General features: G+C 37.2%; 2 protein-coding genes, 1 long non-coding RNA gene and 1 pseudogene across 11 annotated transcripts; 2 read left to right on the forward strand and 2 right to left on the reverse strand.

Moving 5' to 3' along the window:
• Nucleotides 1-304: 304 nt before the first annotated feature.
• LOC149049502 (uncharacterized) lies at nucleotides 305-4,080 on the reverse strand. Of its 2 annotated transcripts, XR_016183352.1 has the most exons (4): nucleotides 3,912-4,080; nucleotides 3,620-3,710; nucleotides 3,120-3,235; nucleotides 305-1,581 (listed from the first exon to the last, which is right to left on the reverse strand). It is a non-coding gene; the product is annotated as an uncharacterized LOC149049502 (long non-coding RNA). The 2 variants fall into 2 exon arrangements; XR_016183353.1 differs by lacking the exons at nucleotides 3,620-3,710; nucleotides 3,912-4,080 and adding an exon at nucleotides 3,340-3,558.
• A 167-nt stretch (nucleotides 4,081-4,247) lies between these two features.
• LOC149049503 (uncharacterized) lies at nucleotides 4,248-6,821 on the reverse strand. Of its 4 annotated transcripts, none has more exons than XM_089195276.1 (3): nucleotides 5,552-6,821; nucleotides 4,828-5,062; nucleotides 4,248-4,356 (listed from the first exon to the last, which is right to left on the reverse strand). In XM_089195276.1, exons 1-3 carry the CDS (start codon nucleotides 5,741-5,743, stop codon nucleotides 4,352-4,354), a joined length of 432 nt encoding a protein of 143 aa, XP_089051402.1. In that variant the 5' UTR covers nucleotides 5,744-6,821; the 3' UTR covers nucleotides 4,248-4,351. The 4 variants fall into 3 exon arrangements, 2 of the variants coding, with proteins under 2 accessions (XP_089051402.1, XP_089051403.1); XR_016183355.1 differs by having other exon boundaries at nucleotides 4,252-4,356; nucleotides 4,828-4,944; XM_089195277.1 differs by lacking the exon at nucleotides 5,552-6,821 and adding an exon at nucleotides 5,262-5,513 and having other exon boundaries at nucleotides 4,252-4,356.
• A 573-nt stretch (nucleotides 6,822-7,394) lies between these two features.
• Nucleotides 7,395-12,303, forward strand: LOC149049504 (uncharacterized; annotated as a pseudogene). The gene is made up of 8 exons (XR_016183344.1): nucleotides 7,395-8,331; nucleotides 9,053-9,287; nucleotides 9,574-9,682; nucleotides 9,928-10,031; nucleotides 10,364-10,479; nucleotides 11,249-11,322; nucleotides 11,682-11,955; nucleotides 12,062-12,303. The product of XR_016183344.1 is annotated as an uncharacterized LOC149049504 (transcript).
• Nucleotides 12,296-22,960, forward strand: LOC149049505 (uncharacterized). Of its 4 annotated transcripts, none has more exons than XM_089195246.1 (15): nucleotides 12,296-12,352; nucleotides 14,561-14,642; nucleotides 15,373-15,539; nucleotides 16,160-16,252; nucleotides 16,636-16,852; nucleotides 17,309-17,392; nucleotides 17,888-18,175; nucleotides 18,894-19,062; nucleotides 19,558-19,677; nucleotides 20,104-20,220; nucleotides 20,414-20,503; nucleotides 20,909-20,977; nucleotides 21,150-21,248; nucleotides 21,370-21,454; nucleotides 21,711-21,932. In XM_089195246.1, the coding sequence occupies exons 3-15, from the start codon at nucleotides 15,387-15,389 to the stop codon at nucleotides 21,915-21,917; spliced, it is 1,791 nt and encodes a 596-aa protein (XP_089051372.1). In that variant the 5' UTR covers nucleotides 12,296-12,352; nucleotides 14,561-14,642; nucleotides 15,373-15,386; the 3' UTR covers nucleotides 21,918-21,932. The 4 variants fall into 4 exon arrangements, with proteins under 4 accessions (XP_089051372.1, XP_089051371.1, XP_089051373.1 ...); XM_089195245.1 differs by lacking the exon at nucleotides 12,296-12,352 and adding an exon at nucleotides 13,858-13,884 and having other exon boundaries at nucleotides 14,327-14,642; XM_089195248.1 differs by lacking the exon at nucleotides 12,296-12,352 and adding an exon at nucleotides 22,807-22,960 and having other exon boundaries at nucleotides 14,279-14,642; nucleotides 21,711-21,787.
• The last annotated feature ends 867 nt before the right edge of the window (nucleotides 22,961-23,827 follow it).

The raw sequence follows: 23,827 nt of genomic DNA on the forward strand, positions 1-23,827 counted from the left end.
AGAAAAAAGTCAGGGAAATTAAAGTTTTTACACCACTGAGTTTCATACCATGCTGGAAGAAATATTTCAGATGATCTCAGCAATGTTTTAATGAAGAAGAGGAGGCTGGACATTTTGCATCCATTTCATCGGGGAATTTAATTTTTATCATGGATAGGTCAGTGCCTTAATAGTCGGGGAATTTTGGAAAGTTCTGTTTGTGGCAACCATGCCTACCCTCTGTGTATCTCTATCAACAGTGTTAGAGTTAAGTCTAAAATGAATACATAAAATACTTGGGTTGTATTAAGAAACAAGGAGAGACTTTGTCAAATGAGCCGCAGTTTATTATATGAAAGGGATAAAGTTTACCAATTAATATATTAACATAGGAATTACAATTTCCTCGATTGTGATTAGTTTTAAAAACTCCTGTTTTCCACAAATTCACTTGCCAAGTTGTTGTCGAACTGTTCAATAAGCTAAATACATTCATCATTGTAGTTTAAGTCAACCAATCACATTCAAAGTTGTAGTTTAAATCAACCAATCACAACCTTAGTTTCAATCGCCATAGAAACAGTGTACAGATTCCTTAATTGTGGCTTTCTTCAAAAACAAGAATTGGTTTCCCTTGAGCAATATTTTTAATTTGGAAATTGTAATTTTTGTGAAATTGTAATTTTTATGATTAATTAGTAAAAGGACTTTGTGTCATCTGTTTCGGTCTGTAATCATACTCGTGATAAACAAATTGGACTCCCACTATGCAGTCGTCTGATTTTGTTATCACTCATATGATTACAGACCAAAGACTACTTAGTCCTATTACCACTTATTACACAATCTAGCATGTGAATCTTATTAAGCTCACCAGCTTCACTTTTCCTCTGTTTATAAAATAAAATATTACTTTATTCCAGAATAGAGACAGGAATACAAAATCAGGACCACCCAGTAGCAAATTTGCCACTGTTAATTTAATTGATCCATCTGAGCTTCAACCAATCAGTGAAAAGGAATTAATACTAGGACAGGGTTCATATGGCCGGTGCATTTTAAAATCTTTCACAAGATTAAACGTTCTTGTGGTAGAAAAACAATGTCTGATGCAAAGCACTAGAGAGATGGTAAAGGAGGCACAAATCATGCAGACTCTCACACACAAAAACATTCCTGCAATAATAGGAATCCAGCTTGAAAGAGAGCCTATCTCTCTAGTGATGGAGTTCAAAGGGGAAGAAAATACATCCATAACAGTCAGTAAACTATTGTATTGCAAGGAATCCAATGGTATATTAGAGAGAGTTAACAGTTCACTGACAAGCAAAGACTGGCTGATCATTTGTCATGATATCACTGATGCTCTCGCTCACATTCACTCCAAAGGCTTTCTTCATTGTGATCTCAAATCAAACAATGTTCTTGTAACTGATAAACATGGCCAAATTATAGACTTTGGAAAGGCCTGTGACAGTTCATTTCCCCCAGCAAAGAAGTACACTTTTCACTATAGGCACATTGCTCCTGAAGTTCTGAATGGCACCCATTGTAGTAAAGCCAGTGATGTTTATTCCCTTGGCCAAATCCTGCATGAAGTAACTACAAAGCAAGAAATTCCAATGTTACTTGTCAATGCTCAAAAATGCTTGGACATCAACACCACAAGGAGACCAACAACAACAGGACTAATGGCATCACTGGCCTCTTTAATATGTAGCCTTTAGGGGAAGTCAGGAATAAAGGGGATAGGGGTTAAATGAAAAAAAATTGAATTGAGAAAGATTCAGTGGGATAGTAAAACAACAAGGAGAGGTTGTGCTCTTTCCCAATATTTACTTTTGTGAAGATGTTCAAGAAGTGTATTGCTAGATAGGGATGACAAAAAGAGCCACCTGGCTTTTTCTTTCAATTGAGGACCTTCCTATACACAATAGTTTTGAACATACTCTACTTAAGAACATACTGTCCTATAACATAACCTTTCTTGCTAGTGATGAAGGCCTCACCTTGTAGTTTAGGTTGCAAGAAACTATAATATGAAGTATGAGTTGTTTTCAGTAACTCAGTGTCAAATTTTATGGTATAGTTTTCTGTAATAATAACTAATTATCATCATTATTGGCTTTCCAATGTTAGACATTAGCTACAAATTCTCAATGCCAATTTCTTGACCAATTGGAAGTAAAACCAAATATAACTTGCTTGCATATCTAAAAGTAAATAAACAAAGTTAAAACTGGGTGGGTTGCCTTGAGTACCCATCTATTCTGGTGTGTTGTTTTCTGAGTTCTTAGAAATAAGTGCTGCATTGCACACTGTCTTAACTCTGGTGTAATTTTGAATATCAGAACCCCGAAGAATAGCCCTTACTAACAGACCTGGTGCATAACACAGTAGTTTGGGTGTGTTTCTATGCAACCAAATGATAGGGTTTGACCTGTTTTGAGACTTATCCGCATCAATGGTACCATCCATCTAGTGTGTAAACATAGTACTTTTAAATGAATTCAGTAGACTTATTCATTTGATCATTATCATCTGCCACATAACTGTGTTCCCTATTACATTAGTGTTCACTATGAGATCTACAATGACATAAATGTAGGTAAAAATGGTATGATAAATTATTTGAGCCTAAGCCTTCTTGTAGTTGAAATATTGGGAAAGAAAGGAAGAAGAAAATAATCAAGAATAGAAGGATTAGGCATATGCAAGATAACATTTTGTTTCCATTGTTACTTTAGCAAATCAGTATTCCTGTTGTGAAGATGTCACATCTTTTATCAGCAGGACTGCCAAGATGACTCATCTTTTGCCAGTTTCTGTTTGCTATTGTAACAATAACTCTTGCAGTCCACTGGCTAAGGCCAAAAATTAACTTAGGAATAAACCAAGAATGCTGTGGCTCAAAAAACTTTGTATTAGGACACTGCCAGCTTGAACCTAGGAGTCAGCATTTAGGTTTTGAGTTTAAGCAGAGACTTTTCCCTTTTTTAATGTGGACATCTTCAAATCTTTTCAAAAATGATTTTCTACAAAAAATTTGCATCTGTGGAATATTGACTGATACATGTAAAACATGTATATTACTAATAGCAAACATTTAATTGCTAGAACTGCATTGCTAACACACATACCCTGACTGCATTGCAAATAAAACAAAATTCCACAGAGACTCCCCTGCCACCGAGAAGAAAATCTTCCTCATCCTTCTTTACCAAGAGCAAAGTCAATGTCTTGTAGTCTAAAATAACTTTAGGAGAGAAATTGAACTTATTAGGTAAAAAAACATCTATAGGTTCATGGCAATAGCAAATAATCCACATGACTAGAAAAAGAGATGATGATCAAACTTACATCATTATTTCAAATACTTTAGCAAATAAATGGCCTTGAATAGTAGACTAAAGAAGGTCCTATTAGCAGAGCAGACCTCCCTTAATTTCTTTTTACTCAAACCCTTCTATTTTCCTTCTACTACATCTTATTAATGGCTGCAACATGTGTATACCTGAACATAAATTTACAGATTTACAGATGCATCAGATATATATGTGGAGTTCAATCTTTTAAACAATAAACCATAACAGTAGTCTCAACTCTGAATAATAAAAGCTTAAGAATAAACAAATTGTACTTGGTAATGTTTGTCATCCACATCAATCCCATTGTCCTTAAGAATCTTCTTTTGATTATTAATGTCTTCCAGCAGAATCTTTAGATTGTCCCTTCACAAAAAAGAATGATATGTATTCAACAAACAGACAATAACAAAAATAGTACTTTAAAACAATTAATAAAAGAAAACCTTAGCAAGTTCTTCAAACATATTAACTGCCATCTTTTCACAGAAAATTCTCAAACTCATAAATTAAAAAAACAAAGGAAGTTAGGACCATGATGATGTTCGGATATCTGATCTTCATTACCATAGATTTTTACGATTGTAATTCTCCATTTTCTCATCAGTTTTAGTAGTGATTGAGAAGATATATCAAACACTCAAGACTGTGTTTGTTCTCATTTCTAAACACCTCGAGCTGGCTTGAAGTTTGTCAAAAATACTCGCACATCTCCTCTCAGTTTTTGGAAATGGGGTCAAACAAAGTCTTTCAAGTTTGATATGCAAAATTCTGCTAGGTTTATTTTGGTTTCTCAGAAACAAAAATTGAAAGCAGACAATTTTACAGGAAGGTTGCGACCCACTCACTTGTTTTCATTTTTACTAGTGCAACAAAACAATATAATAGCAGTAGATAACTCACCTGATCTCCTTACAACTGGCTATGACCAAAGGGAACACAGACTTTGCACTTTGATTGGAGGACACAGGACACACACTAGGGACGACACCAATCAGCACTTGATCTCAACCTGAATATAAAAAGAAGGTTTTGGTACAAATATACTAGGCAAATTATCATAAACTCAATAAATTCTACTTTGCAATAATGTGTCATGTTATTTAAATTATAAAACACACATAAAATTCACCATCTTTGTTCACTTATCACACATAAACTAGTTATGATGGCACAAAAACAAAATGATACTTATTCTGTCTGTGAAATTAATTAAGATTTGTTGTAAAGGGGTGACAGTCTAAAATGATCAAAAACTCAATAAATTCTACTTTTCAATAATGAGTCATGTTATTTTAATTGTAAAACACATAAAAATTCTCCATCTTTATTCACTTATCACACATAAACAAGTTATAATGTCACAATACTTAAATTCTGTCTGTGAAATTAATTAATTGAAATTTGTGGCAAAGGAGTGACAGTCTTAAATTCTTTGTTCATGTCTGCACAAGTGAATAATCTGTTGTTATTGATTCCTTACCCCAAAAGGGTCTTCCATCAATTTTCAGCATCAACTTAATTACAGGAGAAGACAACTGATGCAGTCTTTGCTCCCTAGCAATCAATTCCACGACAGGAGCCAGTTGTACCGAATACCCTGGAATAGGTGGAGAGACCTTCTGAATTCTCATTAATACTCTGCACACTCCAAATACCATCTTCTTCACCGCCTTTATCTCATTCGTATTTAACAACACAGGATTATCAGAAGATTTCTGAAAGATAAAATAAGCTTGATCGTAACTAAGTTCAGCAAAGTTGTTATGAAAAAGCATAGAGCAGGAAGATTCCATCATTAAAATAGCAATAATCTATCAAAACGGCAGATAAAGTTGATGTGCAAGAACAAAAAAGAAGAAAAGTCAGTTCAATCTTTCCGCGAATTCAATGCGGTCTTAGATCGGTCCGATTCACTTCGTTCCAACCAAAAGTTAGATCGTTCCACATAGGCTGAGTTCGCAACCGAAGAAAACCGGTTAAGCCTGGCAATAGATGAAAGAACGAGGAATAATCTATAAACCCGTTGGAGCAAAGAGCGACCAAAAACATGGAGCGAAGTGCCCTTTCACGCAAGGTAACCCCGCCTAAAGCGTGACGCGTAACGCAACACGTAACGCAACACACAAACTTATTTAGATAAAAAAAATCCGGGAAAAGTAAGCTTAAATTGACATACAATAAATGAATTAAAAAACTTTACTGACCCCCGTTCTTCCAAGCTGAGTGATATTGATCACTGCTTGCCATGTATGGCTGGAGATTCTTCCGCGCGTTTTAAAAAACAGAAGAACCCAATCTGGAACTCGCAAACTTTCAATGTATTGGGCGTACGTTTCCTCGCCAGCAAGATCTTGTAGAGCTCTCTTCACCCCTTTCCTCGACGCTACGTTCTCCATTACATCGTTGATCAGGCCTGTAGCGTCAGTGTCGCCAAAAGCGCACAAATATGACAAAACAGTTGACAAACTCTCCCTCTTTCCCTCACACAAGGCTTTGACTTTGCTGATTAGCTGCTTCCCCCTTTTTTTTTATCAGCAGTTCCTTTTCCGGGGTGTCGATTTCTGAATTTTGGCAAATATCTTTTATGTTTGGGGAGACACTATGCTTGCCATTTTGACCACTTTGTTTTGGTGTCATCGGAGGCGCATTTTCTACATTTACTAGTGATGGATTCAAGGATAGCTTACGAGCTACGTGAGGCCGGGGTTGATCTCTTGAAGGTATCGTTGCTGGATCTGCTAACGGGGTTCCACGTGTGATCTCTTCATGTTGACGAGACAACGCACCAAAGTCAAGTTCGTTCAGAAATTTTCTGAGAAAACCAAACCTTGGATCCTTTAGCAATGAACTCTTTTGAGTTTGTTGCCGGAATAAAACAGCGAGAATGCCAAACGATGACGCCACAACCACAAAATCTGGCACGACGTTGGCGTCGAACATGGATCCATCGACTTGCCGAAGGGTAGCTCTTTCGAGCATTTTAAATTCTTCGGGAAAACTTTCCACGACTACATTTTTTCGAAAATATTGGCATGGGCTTATGCCACAAAGATTGGAACTTAGCAGATACCAATATCTCTCAAGAGAGTTCAGCTCATCGCTAATAACACGAGTAAAAGGCGAGAGACCCTTTCTCGGTGCCATCCTACCACTAACAAACAACTCGTGGTTGAAAGCCGGTTAAGACAACAGGACAACAGGCAAAATAATGGCGTCTTTTATTAAGATTAAAGAATCATATAACGACATTCATAACATAAACCAGGACTCCATTCAAGGGCGATGATGCATTGATCTCTATAGTTTGAAAGGTTATGGAGTCGCATTACAACACTAACCAGGACCCCAATGACTGGCGATGATAAGTTGATCTCCTACAGTTTGACATGTTTTCACACATTACTAACAGACCCGGGGAAATAACGCTGCGGGAGATGATACTTGCAGTAAAAGCCATATCCGTCCTCTCATGGCCTACCATCAACGGATTCTCGTGAGGAAGCTATTGAATTGCGGAAGCAGATGACTGAGCTGTTGCACCGTAGAGGTTTCCACTTACACAAGTTCTGACAAATGACCCAGACGTCTTGGCGACCATCCCGGAGCAAGAAAGATCTCCACAATTCCTCTAACTGAGTGAGGACAAGTTGCCAACGGATAGAACTTGGGGCGTCATTTGGGATGCCAAGGAGGATATGCTCTGGTTTACCGGACTGAAGGGTGATCTAGGTACGGCAAGGAGGAAGATCTTGAGTCAAGCATTCTCTGTTTGGGATCCAAGAGGACTACTCCTCCCATTCACTATGAAGTACGGGTGGGACGAGGAGTTCATGAGAAGACACAAGTGCTTTGCACTGTAAGTATTAAGCCCGCTGGGCTCGTCTTTTTCAGGTGTGATAATCCGGAAGTAAATTTGATTTAATCTCATTAAATATGTCATGGGCTGACTAGCTTAAATTATCAACACTCTCGAGTTAGCAGCTGGATAATGTTACTATGTCGATATTCGAATGTCATGGTTTTTGCCCGCCTATCTTTTCTTTGCAGTTTCGTATTACAAACGCGTGATTCAGTTGCAGTAGAGATGGCACCTAGGAAGGGTTTCTCGCCCTTCTCTCCGGTCATCAGCCCTGAATTAAGTCCACAATTGACTTGGTTCATTCTTAGTTCGAAAGTTTGTGGATCAACGCCGACGCAATACTTTAAGCGGTCGCCTGTTGTCGCCAGTTTTCCAAGCGATTTTCAAAGAATCGACAGTGCCCACATTCGGCTGCTAGATGGCCACCATTACTCGAACAAGAAGTTCTCTAATGCAACGGAAATTGTCTGTTCCTCGTTTGGGTTGATAACCACTCTGCTTCGCCGTTCCTCGTCAGAAAGCTCTGAGTTCATTTCGCAGCTGAGAGATTTGCTGAACTCAGTAGATCTCAGTAAAATGTCTATCGACGAAGAAAATGAAGGCCAAGCAAACAAAGAACGACCACGTGCTTCACGATGCTTGGAAATGCCGACGACACCAACGAACAAGACATCATCTGTGGCCATGACACCCCCAAACAGTGGAAACTCGCAAAGAGCTGAAAAAAAGAATGTTTCCCCAAATCTAAAGGAGATCAGCGAAAAGGAAGATTTGGATACTCCAGAAAAGGTGCTGTTGATGAAGCAGCGAAGCAGTCGCGTCATTAAGGACGTGCATGACGTGTGCGAAAGAAACAGGGAAAGTTTGGCGATGGTGCTTTCGAACATGTGCGCATTTGGCGACCCAGAAGCGAAGGCCATCGTAAATGAAATTGTCGAAGAGATGGCTGTAAAAAGGGGAGTAAAGAGGAGTGTGGAAGAGCTAGTTGGCGACGACACAATGTCGAAGTACGTGGCGTGCCTGAGAGTTCCTGATTGGAAGCTTGTCCTTTTCCAGGCGATGGCGAGAGTTTCTTCGAAAACGTGGCAATCCGTGATAAACATCACAGGGCTCGGAAGGACGGGGGTAAGATGTTTAGTTACGTTGGTCTTACGTCGGTATATTAATATTCATACTTGGCGCCCCGGCTAAGGGAATAAAAGAACATAAAAAGGAACTATTCCATCGCGAGCCTCAATGTTTATAGCAGTTCTTTCTTTTGTTTTATTCAGTTGTTCTCGTAAGCGAAGCCTAGTACAGGAAAAGATAAGCAGGCTTTTTTTTATTACTTAAGCGGGCGTTTTACTCAACTGCGTCTTCAAAATTACCCTATGTCTGTTTTCCAGAGCAATTTGAGCCAGTGGTAAGCTCTTTTTCAGCTGGTGAAATATGCTGGAAGCCGGCTCTTAGTGACAAACCCTGGACCATTAATATAGAAGGTCATCGCCCTACTTCCTATTAATATTCCATGACACCAAGTGTAAATTTAAAATATAATCTTTAAAGGTTTTTCCCATGAAATTCTGTTGATAGATGCTGTTTGAACTGGTAGAGCTTTATTCATCAAGAACTCAAAAATATATATGAGGAAAATAAGCGGTGCTGTAGCAATGTTATTATTGCTGTAGCAATGTTATTGTTACAGGTCAAAATTATGTTCAAGGAAAGATTTTTTAACCTACAGAGGTTGATTCTCTGTTTCCTTTGTTTCCTAGGACTAGTAGGAGACAAAGGAAACAAAGAATCAACCTAGATTAAAAAGTTTAATCTTTGCTTTTTATCACCTTGCTTTCTATTATTTTCTTAGAAATCCTCTCACACGCCTCTCCTCCTCAACTTAAACCAGATCAAGGCAGCTAAGAAGATGGTTTTTGGAGCTTGTAAGGAGTATATGGGGGTTAAGAAGGTGGCTCCTCCTATACAAGGTTTCTCTGTGAATTTAAGTTCTGTTGTGGAGTTAATCGTAAGGGAACAAAGGCTGCACCAGCTGTCTTCACATGCTTTGCGACTGATGATGAAGCTTGATGGGAGACCATTTTGGGGTAAAATTATGTGATAATGCATGCTATCTCTGCAGTTTTGTCTGTAAATTATTTTATTATTATTGTTATAAAAAGTCGTTCCCCACGTATGATAATCATCCACATATTTTTTTTGTGTGTGTGTTGTACTTCCAAATCAAAATAACTATAACTGTTAAATTTTTTTGGCCTTGCAAGCAGTTCTTTGTATGGAAGGTGGTCATTATAATAATGAGTAAGGTGAAATGGGTTAGTGAAGGGTGCAGTTTTTGCCTTGACTAATTAAGTGTAAAAAATTGTTTTGCAGGTAGAGCTCAGGTGTTGTTTGGAATTGTTCCCCGTGATGGTGCTGTATATAGCCAGCAAAGTGCAAAATCAGTCTACCCATTGACAATTGCCAACTGTAAAGAAGACAGGTTTGTGAATTGCAACTTGCTTGAACTCTTTACTACCTTCTGGCTAGAATATGCTTGTGGTTGTATGTGCATTTAACTTAAATAACACAATGACAGATTTTTGTAAGCCCCACTCAGTTGCAATATCACCAGCTCATGCATCCACTCTGAGATCTAAGTGGATTGATATCAATATCCCTAATTTGGCTTTAATGCACTAAATATAACAATGACTGTATAGATTTTTGGTTTTTGTTTGTTGACAGAGACAACCTCAAGATTCTTCTTGAGGACATCAACCACCAGAAGAAAATATTAAAGGAAAAAGGAATGACAGTTGATGGTAGACATTACACCGTTGAATTTCTGGGTAAGAATCAATGTTAGTCTTGGAATTTGCTTTAAAAGTCAACTTCTTGTTCATGATACTATTTATAGCAAATTATTGTTTCTACCCAGTTGGTAGTCTGACTAGAACTAGATTGAAGCAGTAGTCAAACTATAGTAAATTGAGAGTTTTTTTTATATTGTAAAACATGTTCAAGGTTTAACTGCAGCAGCAAGAAATAAAACCTGGAATTTATTACTATTTTACGTCAGAAATTGATTTGACTACCCTTTTCTCTAGATACATTAGAGATTAATTTCCTGGAAAGTTTAGCATGTTAACTTTTGCTTTCCCATTTCTGTTATCAAACTTAGTTGTACTGGACTACAAGACCTTGGTACTTCTTTTGGTGAAGAAGACGAATGCTTCATTCATGTTAGGTGGTAGAGGTGTCAGTGTCGAGTTCTGTTTCATCTGCAATGCTATCAGGGTAAAGTACTCAAATGATATAGAAATTAGTATGGGGCAACTGCAACTTTTGCTGTTAAAGTTGAGGTACATAAAAGTGTTGCATCAGTTCATCAACTTTTTTTACAGTGATTTCAGATGACTTTGATCTTTGCCAATATTTGGGAAAATAATTAGTGAGTGATAGAAACATCAAGTAGCTTTAATTCAGTTAAAAAAAGTTGTAAAGTACTTCTCTAAAGGTCATTCTGCTTTAAAACATTTAAAAATCACTGAAAGTATGAATACATGTACTGTAAAAAGAACAGGGCTCACACAGAGTCATAAATTCTTGGAAAAGTCTTGATTTTCCAGACCTGGAAATAGTTTTGAAATTGAAGATAATGTCTAGAAAAATAGTTCAAGTCTGGAGTTTTTTTATAGATACAAAAAGTGCTTAATAAGTTAATTTTTTTCCCCTGTGGTCAATTCAATCTTGCCTGTAGCTAAGACATTCAATCACAGAATGAGAAGTTTCACAATTGCACCATGGTTATTGTACATTTGCAGTGCATCATGAAAGAAGCTTGGTTTCTGCATTTATCAAGATCTCTATTGATCACCTATTTGACCATCTTCAGTCTGGAAAAATAAATTGATGTTTTGGAAAAAAGGTCCGGGAAAAGTCTTGAATTTTGGATCCAAAAATCTGCATGAACTCTGAAGAAGATAATCGGAAGCATGATAAATGTGTAGTTCTATCTGAAATTATAATATTATATATTATTTGATAGTGTGCCTGTTTTTGTCAGGGTTGCAAATGCCATGGTGTTGCTCCAGATGAGACATGCCTGGATTGCCTCAGAAGCAAATGCAACATAGGAAGGTGTGTAGGCATTTGATCATTGTCATATTAAATTACATTCAAACACATAAAGGGGATTTTCTTACTGTTACATAACAAAATGAATTTTGTAAGCCATGGGGAAACGACTTTTACTAAAGCATGAACTGAAATTAAGTGTATAGTTTGGGGCTTTTTTTAAATTGTTGCTAGTAAACTAAAATCCTCATTCAGGATCTTTTGCCAAACTTGGAAGGTTGCCAAAAATTGTTTTCATACTGTCAGGAAAGGAGTACTCATAGTTTGGTAATTGAAAAAGAAAAAGAAAAACATTTTTAGAGAAAAACATGAAATAATTTATTGCTTCAGAAAATCAATCATTCTTTGAAATTGTCTTGTAGATCAACTGGTATACGAGATGATCTGGTTTTTCTTTTGGACGAAGAGCTTTGCAACATTCAACTTTGTGCTCTCCATATGGAGATGCGCAACACTGAACAGTTGTTGGCATCCATTGGTCTTCTTGCATACAGGGTAGATTCCCTAGCAGAGGCCAATGCTGCCTTGAAAACTATGGCCCAGAGTCATTTCATGGCAATCGCATCTCAGTAAAGAAGAAGTCAGATCAACAGTCTGCTATTACAAAGCAGAATATCCATGTCAGTTCAATGTCTGGTAAGACATTTCCTAAAATAATGTTTTCAAGAGATGTTTTCCATAGGTCTTAGATAAAATCTTTTTTTTTTCTTTTTTAATTTGCTCTCATGCTGTTGTGTTTCAGGTCCAACAGAACGGGAAATCCTTCAACACCTTGAAGAAATTGTAGAACTTGCCCTACCACTGGATAAATTCAAGAAGCCGTATGAAGATGTGAACACAGCAAAAAATTTGATCCTTAACAGAGTTACATTTTGCCAGGCTCGTGTTGATGTTAGTAAGAAGCAACTATTATTTTTATACTTGCAACTTGATTTAACATCATGTAGTCAAGTTCACTGGTAATGTGTATTCATTGAGTTCATACAGCGTCCAGACGATCCGTCGGAGTGCGCTTTAGGAATCAAATACCTCTGTGAGTATTTCTTTAATTGCTACAGTCTCCTATGTAATTTGCCCATCTTATGACTAATTCCATCACACAGCAGCTTGAAATTAATGGAGCTCCATTAACTGAAAGCTACTGCATGTAGGAGTATAGGTGAGCTCAGGATTGAAGTGTGAACCATTGTTTAATTTTAGCATGTCTGATTCTGTTAGTTAACACACCTTAAAGTGTAGAGTAACACAGAATTTTCTATAGTTAGAGATCCATAGGTGCAGTGTAACCCAGTGTTTAATTTAGTTCAAGGTAACTAACATAGGCTGCACTTTAGGTGGTACACCCATGGGTGCAGTGTAACCCAGTGTTTAATTTAGTTCAAGGTAACTAACATAGACTGCACTTTAGGTGGCACACCCATGGGTGCAGTGTAACCCAGTGTCTTATTTAGTTAAAGGTAACTAGCATAGGCTGCACTTTAGGTGGCACACCAATGGGTGCAATGTAACCCAGTGTCTCATTTAGTGAAAGGTAACTAACATAGACTGCACTTCAGGTGGCACACCCATGGGTGCAGTGTAACCCAGTGTCTTATTTAGTTAAAGGTAACTAACGTAGGCTGCACTTTAGGTGGCACACCCATGGGTGCAGTGTAACCAAGTGTCTTATTTAGCTCAAGGTAACTAACATAGGCTGCACTTTAGGTGGCACACCCATGGGTGCAGTGTAACCCAGTGTCTTGTTTAGTTAAAGGTAACTAACGTAGGCTGCACTTTAGGTGGCACACCCATGGGTGCAGTGTAACCAAGTGTCTTATTTAGCTCAAGGTAATTAACATAGGCTGCACTTTAGGTGGCACACCCATGGGTGCAGTGTAACCCATTTTTTTCTGTAGTTAAAGGAAACTTACTTTGGCTGCATTTAGGTGGTACACCCATAGGTGCAGGGTAACCCTGTGTTTTCTTTAGTTCACGGTAACTAACATAGGCTGCATTTTAGGTGGCACACCCATGGGTGCAGTGTAACCCAGTGTTTTATTTAGTTCAAGGTAACTACTGTAGGCTGCACTTTAGGTGGCACACCCATAGGTGCAGTGTAACGCAGTGTTTTCTTTAGTAAACGGTAACTAACATAGGCTGAACTTTAGGTGGCACACCCATGGGTGCAGTGTAACCTAGTGATTTATTAAGTTAAAGGTAGTTAACACAGGCTGCACTTTAGGTGGCACACCCATGGGTGCAGTATAACCTAGTGATTTATTAAGTTAAAGGTAGTTAACATAGGCTGCACTACAGGTGGCACACCCATGGGTGCAGTGTAACCCAGTGTTGTATTTAGTAAAGGTAACTTCCTTTGGCTGCACTTTAGGTGGCACACCCATGGGTGCTGTGTAACCCAGTGTCTCATTTAGTTAAAGGTAACTAACATAGACTGCACTTTAGGTGGCACACCCATGGGTGCAATGTAACCCAGTGTCTCATTTAGTGAAAGGCAACTAACATAGACTGCACTTTAGGTGGCACACCCATGGGTGCAGTGTAACCCAGTGTCTTATTTAGTTAAAGGTAACTAACATAGGCTGCACTTTAGGTGGCACACCCATAGGTGCAGTGTAACCCAGTGTTTTCTTTAGTAAACGGTAACTAACATAGGCTGCACTTTAGGTGGCACACCCATGGGTGCAGTGTAACCTAGTGTTTTATTTAGTTAAAGGTAATTAACATTGGCTGCACTTTAGGTGGCACCCATAGGTGCAGTGTAACCCAGTGTTTTCTTCAGTAAACGGTAACTAACATAGGCTGCACTTTAGGTGGCACACCCATGGGTGCAGTATGACCTAGTGTTTTATTTAGCTAAAGGTAATTAACATAGGCTGCACTTTAGGTGGCACACCCATAGGTGCAGTGTAACCCAGTGTTTTCTTTAGTAAACGGTAACTAACGTAGGCTGCACTTTAGGTGGCACACCCATGGGTGCAGTATAACCTAGTGTTTTATTTAGTTAAAGGTAATTAACATAGGCTGCACTTTAGGTGGCACATCCATGGGTGCAGTGTAACCTAGTGTTGCTAATGAGTGACTGTAACCCAGTTCAGTTTTTTCTAGAAAGTGCTGTCCTTTAAGTAGCATAAAGACATGCAGACATTCTCTTTAAGACAAGGAAATTGGTGTGAGGGAACATTTCTTCAAGTAGTATGGTAGCACAATGTTATGTAATTAATGCATTTTTCCAAATGTTTAGTACTTTTCAGAGGCTTTAAGCAAGGGCACTTTTGTAAGAGATTTTGGTACACATACTGAGATAATTGATTTGGAAGGCTCAGGTTTGTAGAACAACAGTAGTAATAACTATTTGTTTTTTCTTTGGTTGCAAGTTCTGATTTTTTCCCTCACTGGCTAAAGAAGGTTTACCATACTATAATATGACTTTATTGAGTGTTTTATGCTGAAATAAAAAAATTTTGGAAAATGAGTTTGGAAATATTAAAATAATTAAACTTATTGCTAATGATGAGCTTAGGAGCTGGTACCTTAAAGGTTAGTTTGGGGCCAAAAGCAAGCAGCAGAGAGGAGGTATATATGGCAACTTTGGAAGTGGGAACCACCCCTCAAGCAGCCCACTAACTGACACCATCACACTGAGAAAGTTCAGTGGAGATACTTATTGATGATAATACTTACCTTAAAAGAATACTTACAATACTGCAAGCAATTATTGCGAAGTTAATACGATACAATGAGCAAGCAAGGCAACAATGCAAATGCAGCATTAGCCACAAACACAAAGGAGACCCAGCAAAAACCCCAAGGGCTACCACAGAGGTCATTTTCTGCAAAGGCAGAGACCACTGACCAGCTTTGCTCCAGTTTAACTTTGCCTGAATGATATTTAGCCACATCAAAAGGAGCTTTTTGTTTTTAATTCCTCAAAAATATTTACCCAAGGAAAACAAAATGTTTACTTGCAACAGTTATTTGAATGATGTGATAACATATAGAGCCTCTCATTACAGTCTTTCTCAGGTCTTATTTCAGTTTTTGGCTATTTTGCAGATATTAAAGCTGACATGGAGTCTCGCCTTGTTCAGTGGCAAGGCAAGTTGGATGAGCTACATGTCTTTTTCAAGAAGTTGTGCAAGTCACGCAAAAAGTCACTATTCAAAGAAGAGGATGCACTCGTGACCTCTGTTGCAAACATACAACTGGAATTGGTGAAAAGGGTAATTACTGATCTTACTGATTAGAAGCCAATTTTGAGTTATCTGTGAGTTAGTTTATTGCTTTAGTAGCATGTGTGTAGTCAAAAGTTCTTGTTTTTTGTTTGTTTTTTTATGTGTTTGGTCAATATCTGAAACAATACCTATGCTGTGAACAAGCTTTCAACAATATTGCACATTTCCAAATAATATTTTCTAACATCCAATAGTAATTATTATCATTTGTTGCAAATTTTTCTTCCTTTTCATTGGCGGAGATCCCAACATGTGTCCTGCAAATAATGGTCTGCTCATATGCAGTGTTGTCCAAATTTGAAAAAAAAAACAAACAAACTCAGTGATCAAATGGTAAAACATCAATCAAACTCAATTAAATTACAGAATATTGTGATTTTTCTGTGTCGTGCAGATCAATTTGATTTTAATTGATCTGCTTGCCACAGACAAATCACGATATTTTGCTCAACCTCATCCAAAAATTGTTAATTGTTTGTAAATCAATGCCAAACACATCAATTTATACTGCTTCTAATTGAAATGGAGTGTCTCTGAGTCTTATTGAAAGACTTATTTGCCTTAATACATTCTTAGTATGTAACCTATTGCTTAACATTAAATTCTAGGTGTGCAGAGAATGGAAAGAAATTGCACTGATGACACGTGAAAAAGTTTTTAAAGAGACAGAGCAAGGAGAGATTGACCTCTTTGATGTCAAGGTATGTTTATTTTTAACATTGCTTTAATCATAAGTCTCACGTTTTTATCACTTACCTGTTCAACTAATCAGCAGTGTCTATTTTTAAAGGTTTTTATTAGATATAGTAGCAATCACAGGAGTGAGTTCAAGGAAGAAAATAATGTAAATTGTAACCTTTTGTATTTTAAGATTTATTTAAAATACAGTTTGTATTTGTTCAGTTATTGATCATCCTCCGCAAGCACCTTCCACCCAGAACTTTTTTCATTTGCCCAGTATATTTTAACAAGCAAGTTCACGCATATTTTGTTGCAGTTAGTTAAGCAAGCAAATTTCAAAATGAGGTTAACATACCATTTATACCACTTAAATGCATATCTTATTTTAAACATTTTTACATAGTGCAAAGAATGGGGTTTCTTGTTAAGAGAGCTATTTGGGAGCAGCCTGGGAACTGGTGATTACGGACATCTTCTGATTGACCATGCACCCATGCTAATGAGACGTTTTCTCTCCATGAGAGAATTTAGTCAGCAAGGCTTTGAGGCTTCCCACAAGGAACAACGCCAACTTTGGCTAAAAGCCTCAAGCCATGATCGCCATGGAGAAGCATCCTCAAGTGAGTTAGCCATGGGAAACATAATTTAACCTTGGCTAGTAACATCTGCGAAGCATTGCTGAGGTCTTTGTTCTTGACCCCCAACAGACTCCACAAATTGTCACAAGTGTGTTTTGAATTTCCTTTTATCCTGATCAGCAAACCAACAATGACTTTGACAAATGCCACATACTAAAATCCTGAGACACAGTTGGGGGGCCCAGAACAAGGATTTTGGCACTGATTTACAGACAGATTTAATTAGAGTTTAATTTCATCTGTGGCACGGACTACAAATGAGTTGGCCTTAAAAGAAATTTCTAGTCACCAAACTGTTCATCGCACAATAATTTTAAAATCAATTGTCAGTAATGAAATTACAGCACTAGCTGTTTTAGTCTTTAAAATAATCTTGATTAAAAATGGTAATAATCTGTTCTCCTTTGTTCTTTCCCTTTATGACCTGTTACATTGCAGTTGAGCAAATGCTGGTACATTTCTACACTGAGAGAATGTTATTCCTGCGCCTTTGTCTCCGAGAGGCTATAAAATCAGTTGAAGGTAGCTTGTTAGATTAATTCTTAATTGGCAATGAATTGGATTGCTTGTTTCAATGCTGTGCTTTGCACCCATTGGATGCTGGCACCTTATTTTTTCTCTTTGCTGATTACACCCTGGATGTAACATGTTAAAAGCAATGGGCTCTTTTTCATTTTTCTTAGAACACAGCCTTGTTGATGTAGTTGCCTTTACTAATGCATATAGCTTTAACCCTTTGCCTTTCATAGTTGTAAAATGTAGCAGTGTAGGAGCAGTATTTTGAGTTAATGGCCTGTAATACTGCTTAAGACAATATTTCAGTTGCATACCAGAGTTTGATTAAAGAGCTGAGCTGGCCTTTCCTCTTGTTGTATTTTTTTTCTACTGTTTGCATACAATATTTGTGTTTATACAGTTTGTGAACTGGTAACTGTAACAGTTATATATTCTCTTTCAATACCTGCTCATGTTAGGAAAGAGATGGAATATCAAGAAAAGTTTAAATCTATATTTCAGCAAAGAATGGTAAACAGGATGGCAGGTACACCTTCTATTTTGCTGGTTGTGGGTGGAAGTTAAAGGAAGTTTTCTGGAGCCCTGAAGACATCCAGTGGATCAAGGTCATGGACCATCTCATGACACTGATGTTTGGGCAGGATTTCTTTGAGTACACCCTAGATGCAAAAAAAACATGTCACGTGCGGGATGATTTCCTGCCCAAATTCAAATACAGTAGAGAAGAATGGCTAAGTGAATATACAGACATGTTAACTGGCATTGGCAATGTGATCTCAGTTGAGAATGGTATGTTTCCTGGTAAGAAAGAACTAGAAATACTTGTTTCTTTGAAACACAACATCATAGATTATATTTTATAAGAAGGTTTTTCTTTTCCTTTTCCTCGGAATGTCAATTTGTATATGTTACAGGTCAAATTTGATTTGAGGTTAATTTAATTTGATGTAGGTTGATTCTCAGTTTCCTTTGTTTCCTAACCCTAATTCATGAGTAATTAGTGTTCGGAGAAAAAGGAAATTAAGAATCAATCTGGGTTGGAAAATTAAACCTGAAATCAAATTGAACAGGTAACATGTATCTTAATGATATTTTGTTATGAAATTTCTTGTATTAGTGTATAAATTAGGCAGTTAGGTCCCTTTTTAAGCTTTAGATCTTTGTGGTTTTTTATATTACACAATTAATATATATTAGCACTATGTGCTTAAGCTTCTCTACGATCCGAAATAAAATAAAGTTATGTATGTATAATAAAATAAAGTTATGCATGTATGCTTGCATGTATGTGTGCGTGCACCATTGTGCGTGTGTGTGTGCGTATGTATGTATGTATGTGTATGTACTAATATTGACTGTAATACAAATTAATTTGGTTGTTATATCATTATTATTATTATTGTTATTATTATTATTATTATTATCTGTCTTACTTTTTGAGAACATAAATAAAAGATAGTCAAGAAATCAACAAATGTACCATAATCCTTTGCTTTTCATGTTTCAGATGGCATTGATATTCAAGCATCTTGTACAACATCAGAACAAGAAAGGAAACAATCTGTGGCACATGAAGGTGTGACTGTTTCTGAAGAGATGAAGCTTGTTTCAACTTGTGAGCAGAAAGTGACTTTTTGTGATGAGGAATTACCAAACATTGCTGCTGGTCAGGACAGGTATAACAGGTTTTTCTGCATTGTAAACTTTTACATCTTAAATCCAACCATATAGTCAGGACATGTTATGCTTGAGCATCCTTGTTGTTATCTTTTCTATCTTTTTTAATTTACTTTAAATCATCTGATTTTAGGTATTATTTGCAACCTAGTCTTGTCAAATTTAAAAATTTTGCTCCTTCTAAATCTGCTATTGATGATGCTAGAAAAATTCAGGCGTCAAAAACCCAGCTGGAACGTTCATATTAATAGTTTGGTGTCTATTAATATGTGATACTTTTCCAAAACACACGCCATTTTTACAATTATCATATTACTTGGAAGACCAATTCAAATAGTGTATCTTAGCATGTATTGTTTTATATTTGTTTTTCCCCTTATTGTTTTGTTTGTTTTGATAAGCTCTGATTGTATTGTTTTATATTTCTGTTGGTGGTAAAGGAAATAGCACTCAAATTATTTTTGAAATTTATTATGTTGTATTCTGATCTATAGAGTCATAGCTGTGTTTCCACCACCACCGGCAGTGGGCAAGATACAGATTTTGAAGATGGATATTGAAACTTTGGATGATGGGAGAGAAGTCAATGATTCTGTGGTGGATTTGTTTTTAATGTAAGAATAACTGGAAGCTCAAGGCTACTGGCTACATCATCCTGATTTCTACACTGTTACTTAAAAAAATCAGTGCTTTATGGCATCATTTCTAAAACCGACCTTTATTTGTGATTAACAAGACAGTGACTGGCTTTCTGTTTACAGTGGAACCTCGCTGTTGCTAAGTGCCAATGGACTGGCGAAATTTGTTCGCTGTAACGAGGTCTTGTTATATTAGGTTCTTTCACATATACCGTAAAATTCAGGAAATAAGCCCCTCCAAAAATTGAAAAATGTAACCCTGGGGCTTATTTTCGGAATTTTACGGTATTTTAATTTTATCGATGTAAAGAAAATTGTTTGTTATATCAAGGTTCCACTACAGTACTTGAAAATATTAAACTACTTGCCATCGATCAATACTGACAGAATTTTTCTCTCAAGGTATGCTGCATCTAAACTGGACGAAGACCTGTTCGACAAGTGCCACATATTCAGCTCTTTTTTCTTTTCCAAGCTGTCACAGAGAGTGAAGACTGGAGGAGTCTCTGTTTTACCATGGTAAATGTGTACCATATCCTCATATTTCTTAAAGAGTAATTATTTAGCTTTAAAATTCTATGGGCTTGGTCACAGCTCACCAGTTCATTCACTGCAAAGTCAGAGCTTCGTGGCTAATAAATATTTTCCCATGCATTATTTCATTAGTTCTTTTGTGTTTTAGTATCACAATCTTATTTCACCTTCTCTGTAGTCCTGAGGACCGGCATGCGAGTGCTTCAACATTTACAAGAAATGTGGAAATTTTCCAAAAGATGTTTCTCTTCATACCTGTCTGTAGAAGGTATTTTCCACAATTTATTAATGTTTACAGTAAGTGGGGGATGCGGGGATGCTCAGTTGTTGTTTCTATAATCTGTTAGTTAGGCAATTTAATCTGGGAAAGTCACTGAATTATACATATGTAAGTGTGAATGTAATAATTTTCAGGTGAGGACAGGCAAGACTCCCATGAGTTTGACAGGAATGTACAAATGGTGTTTGTTCTGGGTACTCAGTAAACTATTGTGTTTAAAGTTGTAACCAGTTACAATCCCTTTCTCCTCTTTGATTTTTATTAAACTATACAGTCAAACCCCGCTTCTCATTATTACTCTTCACCCCGTCAATATGGACACTTTTTATAGCCCCCTCAATGCCTGTATTAGCAGGGTTAGTTTGACCGTGTTATGATCTCTTTTCGTTTTAGCGGACACTGGTTCTTGGCACTGATCTATAACCTACCCTTTTTGGTTGGAAAAAACAAAAATTCGCGGAGGTGTGTAGTTGAATTGCTTGTTGATGATAATATTTTGTAATATACATCAACACTGTTTCATTATAAGGGGCTCAGTCCTAAAGCTGTTAACCGAATGGAGTGTCAGAAAAAACGGTCTGTCCTAAATTTGCAGTTTCGAAGTATTGTCTTTATTTGTCGTTGATATTCGCAGGGCTCCAATCATAATGATCGACTCAATCGTCTATGGCTCGGAGGATGGGTTTGACGGCTGTCCTTCGTCAAGAGAACGAGAGGCAGACCTGATTCGAAGGTAACTTATTAAATTGCAGTGATAGTTGTGAAACGTTTCCTCTACCCGTTTTGTTTCCAATACAATTTTTATTGCGGCTGCATTTTTTAAGGCTAAACCTTCTATTTTGATTTGTTCGCAGTTTCGTAAGATGCGAGTGGTTGGCTAAGGGAGAGAGTTCTGTTCCTGACTTCACCCCTGAATCAATGCCCCTATACTACCCCAAGGTAAGACGTTAATCCAGTGATCAGAACACCCCTATCGCGCAAGTATTTTTCTAGTTCTTTGTTGTGCATTGATGAGAGGAATTGCTCGTGAACGAATTTGAGATGTGCCTTTTTAAATTGAAGACTACGCTGTTGAACCAACAGGGGTAAAGATTTTTTTGTCAAAATTGTGAGGTAAAAGGCGGACGATGATGATGGTTTTAGGTAGCTATCTTTTCACTCAAAGTGACATCAATAAAAATGCTTGGTCCCGCAGGTGCCGCAACAAGAAAATGGGTACGACTGTGGAGTATTTGTCATGCTGTTTTTTGAGACTTTCTTAAATCGAAAGATAAGTCTAACTTTCTTTGCATCTAACACTACGAAACTGTTGATTGAGGAATACATTATCTTTCACCCACAAGCAGAATTGCCCAAAGCTGTTTTGCTGAAACAAAGCGATTTCATTTCCTTACTCTTTTAGACATTTTGGAAACCAGCACTTGTTTGTTGTTTTAGTGACTTACGTTGAAGAAAAAAAACCATTCAATTGATTGCACAGGGAAGTAAGATTTTAAAATTAAAAAGAATGTTCCCTAATTAATTTTTGCCCCATAGTGGGATCAATCATGATGAGGGTTGTAGGTTGTTTAGCCCCCAAGTCGATTAGCCCCCAGTTGATTAGCCCCCACTGAGTCGATTAGCCCCCAAGAAAAAGTCGATTAGCCCCCAATTGAAATCTGTATCCGACTTAGTAGATTACACTTTTGCTACGATTTAGTTCGTTTAGATTTTATTGGGTTTCCGTTTCTTTTAATTTTATTTCAAAAAAATTAACTTTCATCTACGAGACTTAACTCTCAACTCCCACAATTGATTAACATGAAACTTCTCCCTATAATATTCATACATCATCTTGTGAACTGGTAATAAAAATACTCAAACTTATCAGGTAGAGGTTTTTATCGTGATCTAACATCAAATTAAAATTTAAAATTGGTCATTATTCTCAATAAATGACTTTTATACTGTAAAATCAATTACGCTTAAATGTTCTTCCGCGCGCGAGAGGCGGGCGTGCAAACTCGGGTGTTCATGAGCGCGAGTCCGTTTAAAAGACAAGTAACAAACTACGAGTTGTTTGAGGGCTAATCAACTTTCAGTTCGGGGCTAATAGACTTCAAGTTGGGGGCTAATCGACTTCAAGTTGGGGGCTAATCGACTTCTAGTTGGGGGCCAATCAACTTGGGGGCTAATCGACCGGATACCATGATGAGCATCATTATTTTTGCTTGGGTCCAATGATGAACAGTCTTACTTCTCTTCCGGTTTGACTAAAACCTTAACAGTTACTTGTTGTTTCTCTTTTAGTGTCCTGTGAGTGACCTACTTTCAGACCAAATCCTTCTGTGGTATAATCAAAGTGCAGCTTTGCCGATGCGGGAAAGAATGACAAATATCATTCTAGGATTCGGAAATATTCTTAGTTCCGATTAGGTTGCTTAAATGTAAATAGTTCAGGGTGAATCTTCTTTGCTACTTATTATCAAAGTCCTGCCCTAGGGGCAAGCTTTAAAGAATGAGAAATACACTAAAAGACTTTTGTTCTAAATCGACCAAGTGGTTTACAGAAAGTAATCTTTAGCGAAGTTGTTGCGAACCAGGCGGTAGCGAATTCGACAAGTAGCGAAACCGGTTGTTACCGTTGCGACGAGTTGCAAACAGGCAGCGTACTTTGCTGACTAATATTCCAAGATTTAAGTTATTTTTTCTTGTCGATTTGGTTGTTTCGATATAAGTTGTTTTCATACAAACTTAAGCAGTGAAAGTCAAACTACACAACAATTTCCCTAAATCAAGGACCGTGATGCCTTATGTTTATGTTAAAAAAAATGTACATTACAAAATGCTCACCGGTTGTTACGGTATAAGTCGAGCTATTGGTTTCGCGTAGTGTACTACTTAGTTGAAATTGTTGTTTAGTTTGACTTTCACTGCTTAAGTTTGTATGCAAACAACTTGGGAATATATATAACGGCGTAATATGCGACTAACACAGTCTATATACTGTAAGATTTTACGCCACTAACCCAGTCGGTGATTAAATTATAATAAATTAAAATATAATTAATTTATACTACTGGCGTAAAATGTTACATATATATATATATATATATATATATCACCGACTGGAAGAAATTACGCCGTTAGTTACTGGCGTAAAATCTTCCATATATACACAACCGACTGGAAAAAATTACGCCGTTAGTTACTGGCGTAAAACCTTCCATATAAACATAACCGACTGGAAGAAATTACTCCAAGTCACACCTTTGGAATTACATAACGTAATGGCTGAAATTGCCATACAGGCGTTACGCTCTCCTGAGAAAT

This window comes from Pocillopora damicornis, chromosome 2 (genome assembly GCF_964200805.1).
Source record: "Pocillopora damicornis chromosome 2, jaPocDami1.2, whole genome shotgun sequence".
In the NCBI taxonomy this organism is placed as follows: domain Eukaryota; kingdom Metazoa; phylum Cnidaria; class Anthozoa; order Scleractinia; family Pocilloporidae; genus Pocillopora; species Pocillopora damicornis.